Genomic DNA, 20819 nt, shown 5'->3' on the forward strand with positions numbered 1-20819 from the left:
CACACCATTTTAGTATGCTCTCTGGTGGATCTGCAGGTGGACTGAGCTCAGCAAGGTAGTTCTCGTTCAGTCCCTCCTGCCATTGAAGCCAGATGGTGGCTGGGGCTTACATGACTGGACGCTCCATCACTCCCCAGCACTTGAGCTGAAATCAGATGTTGAGGGGGCTGGGGCTCCGTGGGCAGCCCTTTCTCTCTCTGTGTGGCCGGCATACAGCCTCAAGATAGCCGGCCTTACCCAGTGGCCGAGGACCTCACAGGAACATCTCCTGAGAGAGCAGGGCAGTACTTGTATTGTTTTTCATTACTGAGCCTCTTTTCCCAATGTTCTTTTTTCTGAGGCCTTTGTCTCTTGATGACTGTTTGACTCCAGAGTTGCTTCTCGGGGCTACAGGAATCCCAGAGAAAGCTGATGGGAGGACGACAAGAAGGCTGCTGGAGGAGGTGGTATTTAGGCTGGGCCTTGAAAGAGGGCTGGGATTTGCCTGGAGGGAAGAAAAGAGGCAAACTCAATAGAACCAGCTGCTACAGGCCTCAGGTGAGAGGGTGCAGCTGTGAGGAGGCTTCCAGATGGCCTCCAGGACCATACCAGGGAAGCAGGTCAGGGGGAAGAAGTCCCAAGAGGGAGGCTGCTTGGCTGCCCCCATGGAAGGCCTGTGAAGTAGAGAAGATGGCCACTAGTCTGGGCAAGCCACAATGGTCAATGATTCGCGTTTGCCTCCTGACAGTCGCCTCAAGGTAACCATCCGTGAGGTGCGTGTTTCACCTCCCAGCAGATGTCATTGTGGAAGGCCTCCTCTCGTTTGGCACGCTTTCAGTTCCACACAGAGCCAGTTCCCATGGCTTACACAGCCTCTTCTAAAAATTCCTCTCTTCAGTTAATCGGTCAAGAGTTACTGTTGACCCTCGCTCAGTAGCTTCCTTGCCTTCTCATCCACCCAAGTGAAGGTGCCATCTCTTGGGCCTTTGGAAAGGTCTTCGCTCCTGAAATACATCAGGGCAGCCACGGCCATTGCATGGGTGGCCCCAGCGCCTGGAAGCTCACCATTCTCACACTGACTGCCTGACATTAGGTCAAGCTTCCCTAGGCTCAGGCACCTACTAGACTCCTCTTATTATAACTATACGGTGATGCAGCCATATCATCTCACCAGAATTTGGCAGAGCGTTGTTACCATTATTCCCATTGTGCTGAGGAAGCAAAGGCCAGGACCACTTAGCTAGTTAGAAGTGGATCTGGAGCTAGAACCCAGCTTTTCTGATGCCAGGACCTTCGTTCTTTGTCCTGCATCTTGCTTCCACTGGAGGTGTTTTTCAGGGAGCCTGCCATTACCATTGGTTCATCTTTTCATTCATGTATTCAACCAGCGCCTACTCTGTGCTTGTCCTGCATGTAGCAAGCCTGTGGTCATTAGAGCCTCTCCAAGTGTGGGTCAGGGGGGAACTCGTGAGCGCTCGCGACTCTGCCTGCGGAATGAACATCTGTCCCTGGAGAACTTGGCTCACTCATCCCTCCAACCTCATGACAGTGTAATTTGTGACATAATTCCAAAACCTGTTCATCTTTCTGCAGATTTGTTTGTTCACCATATACTTAAATTTACGTGATCCAGTCTTAAGAAATGGTAGGGTATCGGGCAGCTTTGAACAGAAGTGCATTTGTTGTAAACACTTTTTTCCTTTATGTTAGTTTTTTTTATTATTTTCTTAACATTTTATTTACTTTTTTAATATAATTTATTGTCAGATTGGTTTCCATACACAGCCAGTGCTCATCCCAACAGGTGCCCTCCTCAATGCCCATCACCCACTTTCCCCTCTCCCCCACCTCCATCAATCTTCAATTTGTTCTCGGTATTTAAGAGTTTCTTATGGTTTGCCTCCCTCCCTCTCTGTAACTTTTTTTCCCCTTCCCCTCCCCCATGGTCTTCTGTTAAGTTTCTCCACATTAGTGAAAACATGGTATCTGTCTTTCTGTGCCTGACTTATTTCACTTAGCATAATACCCTCCAGTTCCATCCACATTGCTGCAAATGGTCAGATTTCATTCTTCCTCATTGCCAAGTAGTATTCCATTAAATATATAAATCACATCTTCTTTATCCATTAGTCAGTTGATGGCCATTTAGGCTCTTTCCATAATTTGGCTATGAAAGTGCTGCTATAAACATTGGGGTACAAGTGCCCCTATGCATCAGCACTCCTGTACCCCTTGGGTAAATTCCTAGCAATGCTATTGCTGGGTCATAGGTAGATCTATTTTTAATTTTTTGAGGAACCTCCACACTGTTTTCCAGAGCGGCTGTACCAGTTTGCATTCCCACCAACAGTTTAAGAGGATTCCCGTTTCTCCACATCCTCTCCAGCATCTATAGCCTCCTGATTTGTTCATTTTACCCACTCTGAGCAGCGTGAGGTGGTATCTCATTGTGGCTTTGATTTGTATTTCTCTGATGATGAGTGACATTGATCATCTTTTCGTGTTTCTGTTTGCCATCTGGATGTCTTCTTTGGAGAAGTGTCTATTCATGTTTTCTGCCCATTTCTTCACTGGAATATTTGTTTTTCGGGTGTGGAGTTTGGCGAGTTCTTTATAAAGAACTCACATTTTATTGATCTCTGAGACAGAGTGTGAGTAGGGGAGGGGCAGAGAGGCAGGGAGACACAGAATCCGAAGCAGGCTCCAGACTATGAACTGTCAGAACAGAGCCTGACGCGGGGCTCAAACCCACGAACCATGAGATCATGACCTGAGCCAGAGTTGGACGCTTAACTGACTGAGCCATACAAGCACCCCATGTTAGTTTTGTTTTTTGTTTTTTTTTTTATTAAGCCCATCAGCTTATATATTTGGGAATCTGCGGCATTGTCTTTCTGCTACCCTGAATGCACTAACTTAAAACTGGTCCTGTCGTAAGATGCTGTTTCATATATTGCAATTTTTCTTTTTAAATTGTAAAAAGAGATCTTTTTCTATTTTCCCTTCTGATTTTTAATGATTTCACACACAAACATACCCACATAATAAAAGGAAAAACCCAGAATACATTATTGTGCTCCATAATGGAGATACAGTTTTGTATTGTGACTTTTGAAGGTTATACTTAAAAGCAGTGAAATGATTCTGAGGAAACTGAGCACCATTTTCTTCTGTTTATGGAAATTTCCCACAATCCTCTTTCCCCTTTGCTTTGTCAGGCCCAGCACACCCACGACGCCATCACAGAGGCCGCCCAGCTCATGAAGGAGGCTGTTGATGACATCATGGTGACACTGAACGAAGCAGCTAGCGAAGTGGGGCTGGTGGGAGGCATGGTCGATGCCATTGCAGAGGCCATGAGCAAGGTAGGCCTGGGCATCCACGTGTTCACCTTCACCCCTTGACCCCATCTGCTCCTCAGTTTCCCTCAGACGTGATCCCCAAGTGCTTTTCTCTAAGGAGTGGTCGGTCAAAGTGGATATCAGTGAGCCTCCTCTTGAGGGTTCTGATAAATGTATACATTTTCTATCCTCTGTCCACCCTAGTATTCATCCCTTATTATTTCTTCATTACTTTTTTAAGCCACTCTCATCCTGTCTTTCAATTTTATGCAGGGGAAAGAAAATGGAGATGGAGAAGGTATCACTGGCTCCTTCACTTATAAAATGGAAATAATTATTTACCTCCCCTGTTGACCTCACAGAGATGTCATGGGGAACAAACAGCAGAGTGAAATAGTGAAGTGATTCCCAAGCGCTAGTCTTTGGAATGGCTACTTAGGAATCACAGGGAGCACGTTCCAAGACCCTACCCTAGCCATAATCAGTTGGAATCTCTGTGGGGTTGAGCCTAGGAATCTCTGTCTATATTTTTTTTAATGTTTATTTAATTTTGAGAGAGAGACAGAGCATGAGCAGGGGAGGGGCAGAGAGAGAGGGAGACACAGAATCTGAAATAGGCTCCAGGCTCTGAGCTGTCAGCACGGATCCCGATGTGGGGCTTAAACCCACAAACCATGAGATCATGACCTGAGCTGAAGTCTGGCGCTGACCTGACTGAGCCACCCAGGTGTCCCAGAATCCCTGTATTTTTTAAATCTCCCCATGGTTTTGGTATCTACAAATGCAGAAACCACTGAAGTAGTATGTGTGAAAGCCTGTAGTGAACTCTTGTGGGCAACGGGCATAGGAGATAATGTGAGAATTATTTCTCCTGCAGTGACCCCTCCACTGACTTGGATCAGTAGAGAAGTAAGACTGGAGAGTGTCTCCTGCTCTTTCCCCAAGGAATCCTTCACTCGTCTTAGCAGTTTGATAGTCATTAAAATTAACAATTGTTCGTCAATATCTAATTGCCATTCTGGGATAGCACAGCCAAGAACTTGAGATTTTGTCTGTGTTTTGAAATGTCCATTGTCAGACTGTGAGTACATTATTACAGTTTTTCAGGATAATAAGTGGTCTTTAATTGCCAATTTAGAGAAGATTGGTTGGTTCATATCTCCATAAAGAGGTGATAGCCCGAAGCTGTAATTAGGATAATTCTCCTTAAACATCACAGTCCAGGCTGAGATGCTGGGGCTCCTTCAGAGACCTCAGGCGTGCCTTGTCAGAGCCCTCCAGTAATTTCTGCTGTGGGCTTCTCGTGCCTCAAATATGGACAGTTTGGCATAAAATGAGTGAAGTTCCCCTCTTTCTAAAGGCCTTTGGGTAAGTCTCCATGGGTTTGTTTGGCTTCCAGGAGTCAGAACACCAGAACTTTGAAAGTAAGCCATGTGCCTACCAAGGTTATTAAATAATGGAGCTCAGGTTTTCTCAATACAAATTAGAAATTCAAATGATAACCTTTTTCTTCCTAGGAGAAGGTATTTTCCAGAATCACCTCAATGATGGGGAAGGGTTCCACCAATCCCTGGAATATGGAAGTCAGATTCTTGAAGTCTTTTTTTTTGATAGCCTTTGAGCCTTACCATATTGTGACGGCTTTTCAGCAAAGAAAGCAGCTCTTGTACTGGCTGCTGTCAGTCGTTTGACAGCTGCTCTCTCACTCAGCCCAGGACACACTTGATTCTCTCTGAAGGACTGGGGAGAGAAGTCCGGTGTGAACTGATAGCAGTAATTAGGAACTGCTAATGACACGACCCACAGAGGCCGGGAACAAAGGGGTTTTTTTTCCGCAGTTCCACAGGGTATACAAGTAGGGTTTTATTGGTACCCCTACACTTGGACCTACCCAGACCTGCCAGCCAAAGCCCAGTGAACCACCTAGTGCCTCTTCCCCATTCTCCTTTCGTTCAGCTCACCCCAAACTGCCCATCGCTACACACTTTGGGCTAAGTGATATTCCAGATCCTTTGAACCCCTAAGCGTTGAAGTATTAGGATTGGCACACATTCTTAGTTCTGGTTATTTGGTTACATTATTGATACACTGTTAGCATCATTGTCGGAACTTCTTAAAGCCATTGAGCGACTGGCAGAAAAAACCAACGTGCGCCCAAAGTTGATTCTAACGTGGACACAGTTTACACCACTTTTGGTGCTTCTGCTGTGGAGGTTCTTTTTGGAATTCTCTCTCCATGTCTAAGCACCAGAAGGTTTGGGTTAATATGAAGTAATCAACTTTCTGGTCTACCTCGGATAAAGAACTCAAGCCCTCTGAAACTCCATTTCCTCATTCAATGAGGTTAGTGGCCCTCGGCCTTGGGGATCTTGTGACCCACTGCCTTTTCTTTGTTTTGAGTTTTTGTTTGGGTTATTAGATGGTGGTGGTGGTGGTTTATTCTTTTTGATCAGGGATGGAGATGAAAACAAAAAAACCTGCTATCTGCATCACTACTGTTTCCTGCAAGAAAGGTCATGTTAACATCCCCCTCAAAAAAAGTAGGAAGGCTATAATTAAAATCTCAGAGTAAAGGAAAGTTCTTTAAACTAAAGAAATCTGGAATCCAAAAATTCGGCCCCTTTGATCTTAATTGTGTCACTGTCTTCAGATTGGTAAGTTTGCCACGGTAGCCTGAAGCCCCTGTGTTCCGAGCTGCCCTCCAGCTCCAGCATCCTGGTGTGTTTGTAGTTAGGCCACATTTCGTATGAAGCCTCCCAGCACATTGCTGGACACTTAGAAGATGCCCAGTCAGTCTCTACAGAGAGAAGGAGTCCACAACTCAGTCCTCATTTGACCAACAGGGTCCCCATAGTGCATTGGAGACTTAGACAGCAGCTCTATCCTTGGCAAGGAAGCCTGGACAGATCCACCCTGGGGTTTGTGCTGAGGCTTTGATGGGAATTATATTCCCGAACTGTGCGGCCACATCACACATAGGCTGTAGGGATACGCCCCCTGGTCTCTGCCCAGACTTCAGACTGTCTGTCATTGCCTACCCCGGACCCCACGTTTTCCCCATGATTTCAAGGTTCTTCATCAGACAGACCAGCTTCATCCCCATGCTCTCAACAGCCCCTCTTCTGTTCACTATACTCCCTCTACCTGTATTCGTTTCTCTGTCCTCTACGTCCTTACCTGGAATACCATTCTGCAGTCAGTGACGACATTAGCGATGATGATGGTGGTAGACATGGGTTGCCTTTCTCATCGTCATAGTGCTCATTGACATCATCATCATCATCGTCTTCATTATCCTGGTCATCATCTCTTCCTTCATCTCACTTGATGTGCCCTACAACAGCCTGGCGCTAGGAAGTCTCCACTGAAGGACCTGAGACTCAGAGTATAAGCGACCAGCTTGAGGCCCCCTCACAAGCCCTGGGCTTCTGAACCAGTATGCCCCCAACCCTTCAAGGGACAGAGTCACTGTCCCACTTGTTCCACCTCTTCCCCCCACAGTGATGTCTGCCATTTGTCAATTCCTGTTGCTTTCAGTCAGATGAGCAGCAAGTTGTTCCTAGTGGTTCCAATTCCTTGTCTTCCCCAACCTAGATCAGAAGTGAGAGTTCGAGGGTGTCCGTTCTGTGGGCTACACCAGTCCTAGGGAAGCCATTCAGGACGTAGATTCTGCCTCCTCTCCTGAGTCATCTTCTGTCATTCTGTGCTTCCCTAGAAGTGTCTGGCTCATGCCCACTGCCATATGCTTGAACTCTAACCCTGCTTCTTGGAACATCTTCCCCACCTTTTGTGTGTGGCAGACTCCTCCCCTGGTAACAGTTGGCAGAAATGTCCTTCCTCTGGAGTGCCCTCCCTCTCCTCTCAGACAAGGCTTGGGACCTCCTTGCCTGTGTACCCCGAGTGCCATCTTGGCACTTCTGTTAAAGCCCTTATCGCCAAAGCTGAGGGATGCTGTTGACTCTAAGCCAAAGAAATTCTGTGGGCATCTCCATTTTCAAAGTTCTGATTCTAATAAAATACAGTCCACCCTTCAACTGTCCTCTCCTGACATGTGGGTGCTTATTTCTCTCCTCTGTAGCTGGATGAAGGCACTCCTCCAGAACCAAAGGGAACATTTGTCGACTATCAGACGACTGTGGTTAAATACTCCAAAGCCATTGCGGTAACAGCTCAGGAAATGGTAAGAGGAAAAGAGCTGCCCCACCCACCCTTGGTTGCCCTGTTGTCCTCCACTACCACCACTGAGTCATCAAATCAGGGTCTGTGTTGGAGAGAGATGACTCCGTGTTTCTCGTTCCTTATGGGCCCCAGCTCTGTGCTTTATCTGTGATCTCTCCGGCTGCCTATGGTCTAGACGCCCCAGTCTGCGGGAGCTCTGATTTCATGGAAAAGCTGCAAGAGGGAATTACAGATAATTGAGACTTGGGCATGAGGACAGGGGAGCAAAGGAGGGAGAGAAAATGAGAAGGAAGTTGGAGGTAAGGGGAAAGAAAGAAATCCTATCCGCCTCGCCAAGGACTGGACGTGTTTTATCAAGTTACAGTATAAGAGAAGACACATGGGGGTAGTGCAGATTGTCTAATGGAATCAGGCTACAGTATGTGGACAATAAGATAGGCTAGTCTGTCAGGCACAATGAAACAGCATGGGTCTGTAAAATCAATTTCCCAGACAACAGAAGGCATGTAACCTTTGGAGGTAATTTTCAATTTTTCTTTTTTCTTAGAATGTATTGCCATCAGAATTGTATTAGATGCATCTTTAGATAAAAATGGCATTGAGAGACAGTGAATGCTATCTTGGTATGCTAAAAAATAATACAAAAGATGACAAATGGTGTCCTCAAAAATACATAGTACATAGTAAGAAAGCTCCTCTTAACCTCTGAAAGCTCAGAGGTCACAGAATAAAATTTTGGAAGACGTCTCTCTGCTGCTGCCACATGAGGCCTGAGTTGAGAGAGGAGGTGGCTTCCCAGCTCGAGGGACTGAGTCCGGGCCTGGCTCCTGCCCCACCAGACAGACCCAGCACCTCTGGATGGTTTTGTCATGTAGTCTTACGTCCACTAGAGGTTGAGCTTGGACCACAAAGGCTTCCCCGGCTGCTGCTACTCCTTCTTAGAAACTCTGTGATTGTGCCAAGCTCATTGGTACTTAAAAGGATTTGGGATGGGAGGGGGAACAGGAGCAGTGCCTGTCTCGGCGACTAAAAGAGCTGGAGTCAGGCCCATGCTGGTTCTGCTCAGGGCGGGGCACAGGTCGCATCGGGCGGCCCTCCTGTGCCAAGTTCTCTGAGCAGAGAGCACAGCGCAGCAAGAGATGAAGGTATTTTGAGTGGCCTCGTGGCGTTTTCTGGAACGTCTCGCAGGCTAGGTTCTCAGCAGGCCCATCCTGATCCTTGATGTGCATGCTCTTGAGGAGCCCCGCCTGGGATGGCATGTCTGCTCCTAGGCTGGCTGGCCTGGACCCTGAGTTGGCAGGGGTCCGCTTCGCCATGCCAGGTTGCCTGGGATCCAGGGCTCACACAGAGCACCCTCCCTCTCACAGGGTGTTTAGCGCGTGTGTTCCTTGGGAGCCCACGCCTATGCCAGAAAGCCTGTGATGCTTTCTGATACACCTGCGTTAGATGGCTACATGTTCCCATCCAGCCTCCGTGAATATGGAGCCATTTAAAACATTTTTTAAAGCCTTTGAAGCCAAAGTCTTCTAATGCCGCCAAGAGAGAGGAGAGGGTAGGGCAGGAGCAAAGCCTCTTAAGAGAATGAGGATATCTTCCCGGGTGGCAGTTAAAACTGCTGTTGTGACAACCAACAGGCATTTTGTTGGAGGAAAAGGAAAAGCTAGAAACCACTGTGTTAGCCTTGTAGGGTAAACTTAAGTAAGTTTTTCTATGAAGCAGGAGGAAAACACTGAATATCCCGATAATGAAAAGGCAGAGCTCGACCGTTTAGGCTACAGTATACTCTTTTTTAAGTTTGTTTATTTTTGAGAGACAGCACAAGTGGGGGAGGGGCAGAGAGAGAGAGAATCCCAAGCAGACTCTGCCCAGTGCGGGGCTTGAACTCACAAAAACCAAGAGACGTGACCTGAGCCGAAACCAAGAGTCAGACGCTTAACTGGCTGAGCCACCCAGGTGCTCTAGAGTGTACTCTTAACTAAAATTGTGGCTGAAACCTTATTCTTTGGCACAAATTTACTACAAAGCTATATTCTCTTTGAATATCGTCCTCCCAGACATCCGGCTCGCCCATCCCTCCTCAGTCATGATTTCCTTAACAGCCCTGTCCTCATGCCCTCTTGCCCGTGTGGGACCTGCTTCTGGGTTCCCAGAGACCAGGTCAGCTCTCTGCAGAAGCATGTGACCAGGGATGTGCACTGCATGGGGCCCGTGCCCCCCGTGTTTCCCTGGGGAACTCTCCTGCTGACCTGCAGGGCCGGCCGGGCCAGGGGCTGCCACGCTCACCTCCCGGAGTGGACGCCCGTGAGGGCCCGGCCTCCACGCTGCACAGCCGGGGCCTAGCATGTCGCCCACTGGCCTGGCCAGGGCCTGCTGGCCTGAGAGGGGCCCTGGCCTGTTGTGCACGTCGCAGCATGGGCTTCGCTTGAATTGCCCTCTCCGGTGCCCGGCCCCCCACGCAAGTCAAGAGCTTAAAAGTGAACGAACCCCTTTGGCTTCCAGTGATATTAACACGTGGTTCTCATGCTTTTCTCTGTATGTGTATGTGTGTTTGTGTCTTGCTTGTTTTCTTTTTCCAGATGACTAAGTCGGTTACTAACCCGGAGGAGTTGGGAGGACTGGCTTCACAAATGACCAGTGACTATGGGCACCTGGCTCTCCAGGGCCAGATGGCAGCAGCCACGGCGGAACCAGAGGAGGTCTGCCATCATAAGCCCCTGTTTTAAGAAGCACATGCACACTGGTACCCACGCCCGGGGGATGCTCTATAGCACAGCTCCACCCTAGAAGATTCCAGCCTGATAGCCGAAACCAGGCTTAGTTGTCACTACTCTCCTGCCAGCCCTCCAGGTCCAGATCCAGTAGCCCCGGGCTGTGCTCAGAGCTCACTGTCCTTTCTGATGCCAACAGGCTGAGAGCTGGGTCCATCTGGGGATGCGGGTTCTCAGACAGACGGCCTCTGCTGAGAGTGTTCGGCCAGCTCACCTCCCTTCCAGCCCATCACCTGGCTCCCAGGGCAGAACACATGCTGCCATCATCTCCGTGCTTAGCACATCCCCCGCAATTATTTTCCTGTTTCTAAAGGCTCACAGAGATGTTGGAAGAACCAAGTATGGGAGTTAACTGCCTCTGATTAAGGGCCGGGTAGCCTGCTTTTGTGTAACAAAGTCTTGTCCAAATATGGTTGGTGGCTTTCTAAGATCTACCCCCCATTATCTCCTTTGGACCCCTCTGTATTACCTACCTGCCTTCCCTAAACGCACTTTCCTTAGTGGCCAAACACAGACTTTGCCTTAGAATGCCTGCACCTGTAAGATTCTGAATTTGGTGAGAGGTTGGTCCCAAAGGCCACTTTCTAAGAACCTGCTTTCATCTCTGATACCCCAAGTAATCGGGTGGTCCTCTGGGAAACAAACAAGCCGGTGGGGGCTTCACATGCCTGAATGCTGCACCCATACCAGTGTTAGCACACAGAAGGTGCCCCTCCCCGAGCGACCGCCCGGCTCCTTAGAGACTGAAAGCTCAGTCTGGAATAAAGAATAGTGGAGTCGATTATAGGGACACTGGGAAGATGAAGGTAACTACATACTGTGGGGGTTAGCATAGCCATTTATGAAGCACAGATCCTGTATGTGATATTCCTAAATGAAGTGTGCTGTCAGGATGGAAGGCTGTGACTGATCTACCTTTCTCTTTGTGGTGACAGCCCGTGTCCCCAGGTTACTTGGTGTCATTTCTCCTAGGAGTCCCTTCTAAGTATGTCTTTACAAAGACTCCCAGAGATAATGCAGGAATGACCCAAAACAAAATCACTTGCTAACATATGTTGTAACAACGCATGTAAATAGGAGTATCATATGTATGTACTTGCATACATATATATCTAGCATGGGATGATGTAAGTTTCTAACAGTGCCTGCATTTTGAGATTTCAGTATGGTTGAGTATTAAGGCTGCAGCATGAATAATTCTGTTTGTAATGAGTCTGTTAAGTTACTACCAAGAAAGAAAAATCATCAGACCTACCCACCTAGACCCCAGTCAGGATTCTGTTGATTCTTTACACAGTCCTGTTATTTTTTTTTTTAATTCTTTTTTAATGTTTATTTTTTGAGAGACAGCACAGGCAAGGGAGGATCAGAGAGAGGGGGAGACCCAGAAGGAAGAAGGAAGCAATGTTAGGACAGAAGGAAGCAATGTTAGGCTTTGTAGGACTGAAACACTAACAGGCTGTGGGGAAGGTTCGGATCTCTGTTTGCAGAAATCTTTAAAGACGGAATCTACATTTGTCTGGTTGGTTCAGATGTTGACCTGCCTGAGTTACTGAGTGAAGAGCCCATGATCTGTGGAGACCTTTCCACATCTGAGTTCTTCGCAGCTACCCGGCCCATGTGTGAAACAAGCAGGTTTTCTTACTGCAACCCAGAGCGTGAAGCAAAATACAAAATAATGCCAGAGCAGCCGGGAAAGAAAAGGTATCGTTAAAAGCACAACACAAAATGACTTTAGTTCCTGGCCCTGCGTTTGTAGCAGCTGACGTTTTCATTAAGGTTCTCCCTTTTCACCATTGCATCTTGAGTTATATTTTACATTCCAGACACAAGAGCAGTGTGACCTGAAGCAAAAGGGGGCAGAGAGAATATAAAATTACCAGTGGCTTGCTCAGGAAAATTCTTTGTGTGCATTTGCCAGACAGATATTTAGGGGAAAACTGAGAAGGTTGGGAGATCCCTAAAGCAATGTAGTTTTGTTTTTTTTGTTTTTTTTGTTTTTTTCCCCAAGACTGTGGAATTAGTTTTATATCCAAGAGGGACCCACATCACAGCATGTGAAAGTATTTATACCCAGGGCAAATACGAAGCCATTCCCCCAGCCGCAGTCCTGTAGGCTGTGCCGAGTCAGCGCTTTGGGCTTTCCCGGAATGTGACCGTTCCCGGACAGGTCCCAATTCTGCCCTCTGAACATCCAGCAGGAGCTTTATCTGCTGCCGCTTCCATGGGAAACGCAACTCCTGTTAACATCACCGTGAAAACTACTTTCTTCAGAAAAACTAAAACCCTCAGGCAACCTTCACGATCTAAGATCACTGCTCTCCTTAAAAAAGGAAATGTAGATCCTGTGAGCCCCAAGTCCTGAATATAAATGCCGGGGGAAGGTTCTAGTGACTACAGCTTTGTCTCTGGAGAAAACTCTGCTGGGACCATCTGTAATACTGCCTGTCTCCAAAGCTGGCGGGAACGTTCGTCAAGAGCCTGTGGCAAGAACCACAGCCTTTTCCCAAAAAATGAGACGAGTGTCTGCTCTAGAATTCTCTAAAACGTTCCACTCCAGGACACAGTTTCTATAGGTGGGAAGTGATTCTTTGCTTCTGTTGTACAGTTTTGATTTCTCCTTTGAAGGAGAAATTTGTAAAGCCTGTCATGATAGCCATTTGTTGCCTCTTCAGTGTTCCCAAGCTCTCCCAGGCAATTATGTGACCTGATTTCAGATGTGATGGTTTTGGAAGCCTGAGAAAAATCTGTACGTTTTGTTTAGTTTTATGTAGTAAAGAAGATGATCTGTATTTCTGAGACCCGCCCTCCACTTGAAATTTGATCCAAAATTTCATAAAGACCAGACTTCCAATCTCCTCCAAGGCATAAAACCAGCAGACGATGCCCATTGTATTTGGGCAAGCAGGGAATTGAAGGCTTTTCTTGCCGTTCGAGTAACGCTTTGACTAAAGTTGCCAACTTAAAACCCCAAGTTGGATGCCTCTGAGCAATATTCCTTTATAACACACCCTGGTGGTAAGGCGGATCACCCTGGGGACTGGTCCTGTTTGCTGAGAATTGCAGTGTTGCTTTGACGAGTTAACGTTTTTAAAGCCCTTATCTTTTTTGAATACAGTCTTCAAAACACATTCCCTTTCTCGGATGTTCCTCCAGCAGTACAGGATGTTCTGGGACACTGCAATAGAGTATGTTGCTTCTGTCGTCCCCTTTTACGTAAACGCTTGCTCTGACTGTCCCACGTAGAAAAGAATACGATGAGAGGCGTTCGTCGGGTCCATACCACACGTCACACCCGTGATGGCTGCAGCTCATTTACTGTCACAACTGCACAGTCCTTTGTTCTTCCCCATTTCGCAGGTTAGCTGAGGTTCAGGGAGCTTGCATTGTCCAAGACCACATAGCTACAGGAGTTAGTGTGGAAGCCACTTGAAATAACTTTTTGGAATAAGTGAAGTTTCAAGTAAGTACATAATGCATGGAAATGCCGGGATTCAAACCCAGGGCATCACAGCCTTTGCTCTTTGCCCCTCACCGAGCTTCCTCTTATCACAGCAGTGAACATTCACGTGGCACTTTCTACTTGGAGATGTTTTCACACACATATCTTTGACTTGGTGGTGTGTCAGCCCCGGGAAGCAGGGCAGCTTCTGTCCCATTTCACAGGTGAGGGACCAGAGGCCTGGGAGGTTAGCTGGCTCACCCAGGGAGTTGATGTCCATGAGAGGGCCGGCCAGAAGCAAGGTCCGTGGGCCTTTCTGCTGCCCATGCTGCCCTCATGGGCCAAGGGCCAGGAGTGGGGCTGGCATCCTGGGATGCCTCCCCTTCTTGTTGCGTTCAGCCCTCGGCCTGTGGACGTGCACAAACCCTATTTCAGCATGTCCTTTGTGACCCTCCGTCCTCCTGCATGCTGTCCACATAAGGCCGTGCGGCCAAGTATATAGGAGGACTGCATGGCAACCAAGAAGGCAGTCATGTGACCTGGCACAGACGTGATACCCAGACTGAGGGCTGGATTGGCCAGGAACCCCACGGGCTTGTACACCTGTGGCCTTATTTTAGGCGCATCCTTTTGCTTTCTGGTGCTGGTCTTCATCGGGGCTTCCTAACTGGAATCTCATCACTAATGATCAGTGTCCCAGCTCCACAGTCGTCTTTACAGGATCCTTTGCTACGTGCACGATGTCCCCTCCAAGGAAGAGGCTGAGCGTCGGGACGTTGGGGTGCTTTTCATAGCATGGCCTCTTGCAGGGGTGCAGAGGGAGCATGCGAGTGTCCTGCCCGCCCATAGGTTTCAGGCTCGACACAGTGCGGGAGCAGGTCCCTTCTCCCTCATACCTCGAGGGTGATTTGAGAGTGATTTAAGAGACCTCTGCTGGCCCTGGTGCCCACCACTGTGCAGACCGGAAGCTCAGGCGTGGTTCCAAGGAGAGAGTAGGAGCAGAGCACGGAGAATGTTCTTTCTGGGCCTGGTCCTTCCTAGCACCGAGGTCACCCACCTCACTCTTAAGAGCTCTGACCCCGGGAGGCGCTTTGAAAGTCCTGCATGTTTGACTCAAGGCTCACTTTTTAAACATAATTCAGCTATTTTTAAAACTATTAGGAAAACCTGTGTGTATTTTTGAACATACTCTGGGCCAAATGGTAATCCATTGGGGGCCACCAGCGCCTTACCGTGGGCTGCTGGGTTGCTTGTGCAGATGTCAGGCTGAGGCAAGTCTCTGCCTGCTATGGTTTAGGGGACTACGGGGAAAATCGCTCCTGTTTGCCTTATGCACAAAACAGGATTTTCTCAACACTGCCGCCAAATCAAAATACAGAAATGAGTTGGTGGCCAAGGCTATCTATATCTGGCCTTCAGAGTCTGACATTTAAACTTTGGCTCATTTAGCCTTATTGTTGACTTTTTATTGAGTCAAAGATAGAAGTTTTGACTCCTATAGGAAAGGTATACTTAATAACAGATGATATCAATTTTACATGTTGACTTTCCATGAGAGGTTTGGGTGTGGGGTAGGGGGCAGAGGGTGGCTCTGATCACTTCTCTTCACAGTCTCTGCACAGTCTCTTCATCTGTCATTGAGGTCTGACTAGTGAAGTCGTTTTTATTTTGAAATCATATGTTTCTTCCTCCATTTGTGCTTTCCCAGCAGCACCTGTCATTTAGAGCTCTGTAGGCATCCTTGACACAGAGCTCTTGCCTATGGATTAGTGCTGAGCCTCAGGTGTTTCCGGTTAAAGTACACGGATCTGAAAAAGCCTCGAGAGCCAGGCTGAGTTTTCAGCTTTCATGGGGCATCTTCCTACTTCAGCTGGGCCTCATGCTTAAACCAACAGCAAACAGCTACATTTCAGGGGTATTTCTGCTGAGTGGGTTGAATCGGACTGGAGATGGTCCATAAGAAACCCGGCCTGCCTGATTGTGAAGCTTTCGCAGCATCCCCAAAAGAGCCGAAGTTCCACTTTCTGGATCAGGACAATTTTCTATTAAATGGATTTAAACATGCTTTCGGCCTTAAAAGGTTAAGGGAATTACCTATCTTCCCAAAAGCATTATGTGTTTCAATAACAGAGTTAACGTTTGCAGCCCCCTTGACTGCCCAAAGCCCCCCTTCCTAATAGGACGATGCTGGAAGGTAGCACCCAGGTGGTCCAGATCTCCCAGCTTTTACTCGAGACACCAGAGATCTTAGTAGCTATTCTTGGTAGAATAGCTGGAAGGAGAAGCCACGGCTTCTCGCTATCGTGGAGTCTTGGAAATAATGCTTGTTCACGAGAGCTTACGGTTTTTTTGTTTTTAGTTGCTTACTTCGGCTGGAGGGCAGATTATTTATGGCAGCTGTATTGATCAGACCCAAATGAAAATTGATGTGAAATCGCCAGAGGAATGCACACTTTGGGCGGTGGAATTTATTACCCTATAAAGAGACAGCTGGCAGCTTATCCATAGTGGAGCTCATTTGGGTTCTTTGAGGCCAAGTACCTTTTATAATCACATGACCCAGAGGTCACTAAAAGAATGCGTGCCTGCTGAGCCTTTAGCTCTGAAAATATACCTTTTTAAGGAAACCTCAACCTTGCCTGATAGGCAGCCTGGGCCCAGTGTGGATATAGCTGAGGAAGGGGGCGTTCTGATTGGAAACATCCCGATGTTGCAAGAATCTGCAAGCTTTATGCTTCTTACTAAAGCTGTATATTTTGAACTTGTAATTATTTTTTAGGACAGTTGTGTGGAATAAATGAAAGCACATGCAATACCTGCTTAGAAGAGGCCCTGACACACAGTAGGGGCTCAATAAGTGCTTGAATGGCTAATAATTACCCCCACAGAGTTCATCTAATGAACATCCCTATCAGGTGGCTCAGATATAAGTTGGCAGTTCACTGGAAAAGGTAACAAATATCAGAAAGCCATTAGGCTAGCAGGATGAGGTGTAGGCCTGCTTCCTGGGGACCGTGGGCATTTTACAGTCTCTAAAAGGGGAAGTAAAATCAATGAAATTCCATACTCCACCAAGCACAGACTCCTAACAGCAGTGGAATTTTCCTAGCCAGGCTCCCATAGGACGTAGGAGAAATTTTCCACGTAGGGGAGACCTCGATGGCAGAATCCCTCATGCTTCTCTTTCCCCACCCCGGGCTTGCCTCCGCAGATCGGCTTCCAGATTCGCACACGTGTGCAGGACCTGGGCCACGGCTGCATCTTCCTGGTGCAGAAAGCGGGGGCCCTCCAGGTGTGCCCCACGGACAGCTACACCAAGAGGGAGCTCATCGAGTGCGCCCGTGCAGTCACAGAGAAGGTAAGGAGCAGCCCTCAGGTCAGACACGGCCACGGTCACCCACACCCACCCTCGATGGTCCACCGTGACCAGTGACATAAGCGGGACGCTACGCCCAAAAGGATCCAGTCAGGTCTGGTCTTCCCCCACATGCAGGGATTCCCCAGGGATGGGACACATAAGGGGGCCGGGGTAATCCATAGCCCTGAGAAATTCCGAACATGGGACGTACTGTCCCATGAAAGTCAGGACCCCAGCAGTGCACCTCCTTGATGGGTTTTCTTGTAGGTAGACTGGACAGACCACATCACAGTCACATGAGTACCAGGAGCCCCCTTTTGACACTCGTCCCCTGGGCTTCCTTCTCAGGGAGGCTCCCAGGTGCTGGGGACTCAGTAAGAAGGGCCTGAAGCTCTCTTTGGGTTACCTCCTTCCTCCCAGAAGAGACTGAGGTGTGCAAGGGTTGAGCACCGCACCCAAAGTCGCACGGCACCTTGGTTGAAAGAGCAAGATCCTGCGTGATCTTTTTAGAGTCTAGCAGCGGCTGTTTGTGGAGAGAACCCCATGGTGTAGCGAGTGGGGCTCCAGGGTCTCAGCGAAGTTATCTCACCTTTCTGAGCCTCTGTACCCTCACCTGCAGAATGAGCACAGAGAAATACAATTCCTGGCCCATAGGGTTGTGAAAATGAAATGCGGTGATAACCGTGAAGGTGCTTGCTTGGCATCACGCCAGACACACAACCCAACGTGTCACAGATACTTGCTGTCCTCTGTAAGCTGCCTTCCGACACCCTCCTCCCACGAAATTTACCCTGCTCGACGAAGCCGGTTCTCCGCATCCCTTCGTTCCCGTGGCTCCCTGATGGCCCCAAAGTACACTCCTCTTCTGCTTTGCTCATTTCTTAAGAGTCCTTTTTCAGGACAGCTGTTTTGCAGGCCGAAGCATCTGTGCTTTGCTGGCTTCTCCCTCTCCTTCTCTTGGGTCCCCAGGACACAGAGCTCTGCACTGTTGAGCAGCCTGGCCACAGGACTCAAGGGCCGGGTGGGGGACCCCTCACTTGGCAGCTGCCGGTACAGATGCTTTTCTGTACAGGGCTGCCAGCCGAAGCCAAGCAACGCCTGGCCGTCTCCTGCAGCCCACAGGACTACCCAGGCCTCCTCGGACTCCACAGGATGAGGAAATAAATCTCTCAGCCGGAGGAAGGCATTCTCCCTCCTTTCAAAGCCCTGCCTTGTTGTCGAAGTTAGTCTGGCCGGGTTCCCTTGTTGAAGACCTTGGAATTGGCACATGAAGGCAGGGAGGCAGAGGTCCAAGCAACATGATCTTCCTGAGCTGTTCTCTGTCTTACTGCTTCTCCCAGCAGAGGGTCCCTGCCACCTCCTGCCCGGAGGAGGCTCAGAGTCAGAGGATCAGCTGTTCAGACTAAACCAGCCTTTTTGGTGCTTTCTTGCTACGTGCTCTGGCCCCCCATCTCCACCTGGTGTGTCTTTCTTACATGTCCTGGTTGTGTCTGTAACTTCCCACCAGCCGCAAGAGGCTTCACTTGCTCATCTTCGTGTCCTTGTCCCCTAGGAACTAGTAGCTGCTCAGTAAACTCACACAGCTTTTGTAACAGGCGGGACACTGTTTCCGTACTCTTTGAATCTGGCTGAGAACATCCCTCTTGTTCTCATGATCACTCGTCTTGGCCTTTGTCACCTGTCCTCAGAGAGTTCTTTCTGGAAACTAGATGCTTGATTCTCAGGCCATCTCTGTTCCTGGTGGGACATAGTGGCATTTAACTCCAGGAAGGAGAATCAGGCAAATGAGGAAGAGAAGCTGTTCCTTGTGGGCTAGTCTTGGGATGTGGCCAGTGCTCGGGAAGTGGGCCCTCTGCCCCGCATGCTGGGTTGTGTCCACCACCTCTCCTAAGATGTGAGCAGCGCAGAAGGAAGAGAGCATACGAGCTCTGTGTCTCTCAGTGTTGCTATAACTCCGCTGTCCCGGCCATTGTATTTTTAGACAATGCATTCACGAAACTTTGCAGACTCTTCTATGAGCCAGTCATAGTCAAGGGTGGTGCGTGTGTGGGCACAGAAAGATTAATACGACAGCTCCAGACTGTCTCTCAACTCAGAGCCTCTGGTCACTGGCTGGACGCGTGCTGTTTTAACCTGTGCTGAATGAGCTGCCCCGAAGCCAGGGACAGCATGCTCGTGTCTCTGGACGAGGACGGCTGAGACTTTGAGCTGGCTTCTGCAGGATGAGCGAGTTAGTGGCTGGAGAATGGGGAGGGGAGGCACGGCAGGCAGGGGGCAGACCCACTGCATGAGAGGGGGGGGAAGTGAGGAGCTGGCCGATGTGGCAATAATGTGGCAGGAAGCCACAGAAGTGGAACTGGTCTGGTCGTGGGAGGAACTCAGCTTCCCTTGACAGCAGGGGAGAATTGTACGCAAGGGTGTGGGGTTAGCTTTGTGTTATAGGAAAGTGTGTCTAGGAATAGCGAGGGTTTTCTAGAAGGGGTGATGGGTGGCAGGTGGCAGTGAAGGGTTTCTGACTTGAAAGGCACTGGAGGGAACACAGCCAACTTGCTGGACTCTCAGGTCACTGGAATTATTATTTAGTGACAGGTGATAGCTCAAGGGAGTGTTGGGGTGGAGAGGTGACGCACGCAGGTCTGCTCTGGGCTCTAGCCTCAGTGGAGTCGACCATGAAGAATTTCTCATCGATAGGCAGCCAGAGGAAGGAATATCGAGTGTTAGCCGAAGGCTGTTCTACAGAAAACCTTATCAGAGCAGGGCACAAATGATCACACCTTTCACAGGAGCCTAAACTTCTTTCTGGTTCCACAAACGTAATCCTATTAAAAGTATCTCCCTGCTGATCACCTAGTATGTGATCATGTGTCATGCTAGACAGTTTACATACGTCCTCCCTCCTTATTCCTCCCAACAAGCCTTATAGGCAAGAAATAATATCCCCATTTTACAGATGAGGAAACCAAGGTCAAACAGCTTGCCCAAAGTTGTTTAGCCAGCCGGGGTACCTGGGTGGCTCCGTCAGTTGAGCGTCCAACTTTGGATCAGGTCATGATCTCAAGGTCTGTGAGTTCAAGCCCCACGTTGGGCTCTGTGCTGACAGCTCAGAGCCTGGAGCCTGCTTCGGATTCTGTGTCTCCCTCTCTCTCTCTGCCCCTCCCCCACTCATGCTCTGTCTCTGTCTCTGTCTCTCTCTCTCTCTCTGTCAAAAATAAACATTTTTAAAAAAAAGTTGTGGGGCACCTGGGTGGCTCAGTCGGTTAAGCGTCCGACTTCAGCTCAGGTCATGATCTCACGGTCCGTGAGTTCTAGCCCCGCGTCGGGCTCTGTGCTGACAGCTCGGAGCCTGGAGCCTGCTTCAGATTCTGTGTCTCCCTCTCTCTCTGACCCTCCCCCGTTCATGCTCTGTCTCTCTCTGTCTCAAAAATAAACATTAAAAAAAAAAAAAAGTTGTTTAGCCAGTGAATGATATTCACTGGTATTCAGCCTGTGATGTTGACACCAAAACTGTGTTGTTAACCCATCAGCTGCGTTGAGTCCCAGAGAGGAAATTAAGTGTTTTTGTATTGTACTCTTCTCCCCCTGGTTTTGAGATGCAATTGACAAAGGCACTAAGTTTAGGCTGTACCGGATGATGATTTATCTGTCTTGTGTATTATAAAATGATTACCACAAGAAGTTTAGTTATAGTCCACCATCTCATGTAGATAAGAAAGGTATATATATATTTCCTGGTGGTAAGAGCTCTTAAGATT

General features: G+C 48.5%; 1 protein-coding gene across 5 annotated transcripts in view; it reads left to right on the top strand.

Annotated features, from left to right (window-relative positions):
- The window catches only part of TLN2 (talin 2), a 439937-nt gene that overhangs the window by 373191 nt on the left and 45927 nt on the right, over positions 1–20819 (top strand). For 4 of the 5 annotated variants that reach the window (XM_040492868.1, XM_040492869.1, XM_040492867.1 and 1 more), the window contains 4 exons: positions 3198–3344; positions 7399–7500; positions 10076–10195; positions 16921–17067. In XM_040492868.1, coding sequence (XP_040348802.1) covers positions 3198–3344; positions 7399–7500; positions 10076–10195; positions 16921–17067 — 516 coding nt within the window. The remainder of the gene's footprint in view (positions 1–3197; positions 3345–7398; positions 7501–10075; positions 10196–16920; positions 17068–20819) is intronic. The other variant, XM_040492871.1, reaches the window with a different exon arrangement.

Source organism: Herpailurus yagouaroundi, unplaced genomic scaffold, assembly GCF_014898765.1.
Source record: "Herpailurus yagouaroundi ecotype Mexico unplaced genomic scaffold, PumYag 184, whole genome shotgun sequence".
Classification (NCBI taxonomy): domain Eukaryota; kingdom Metazoa; phylum Chordata; class Mammalia; order Carnivora; family Felidae; genus Herpailurus; species Herpailurus yagouaroundi.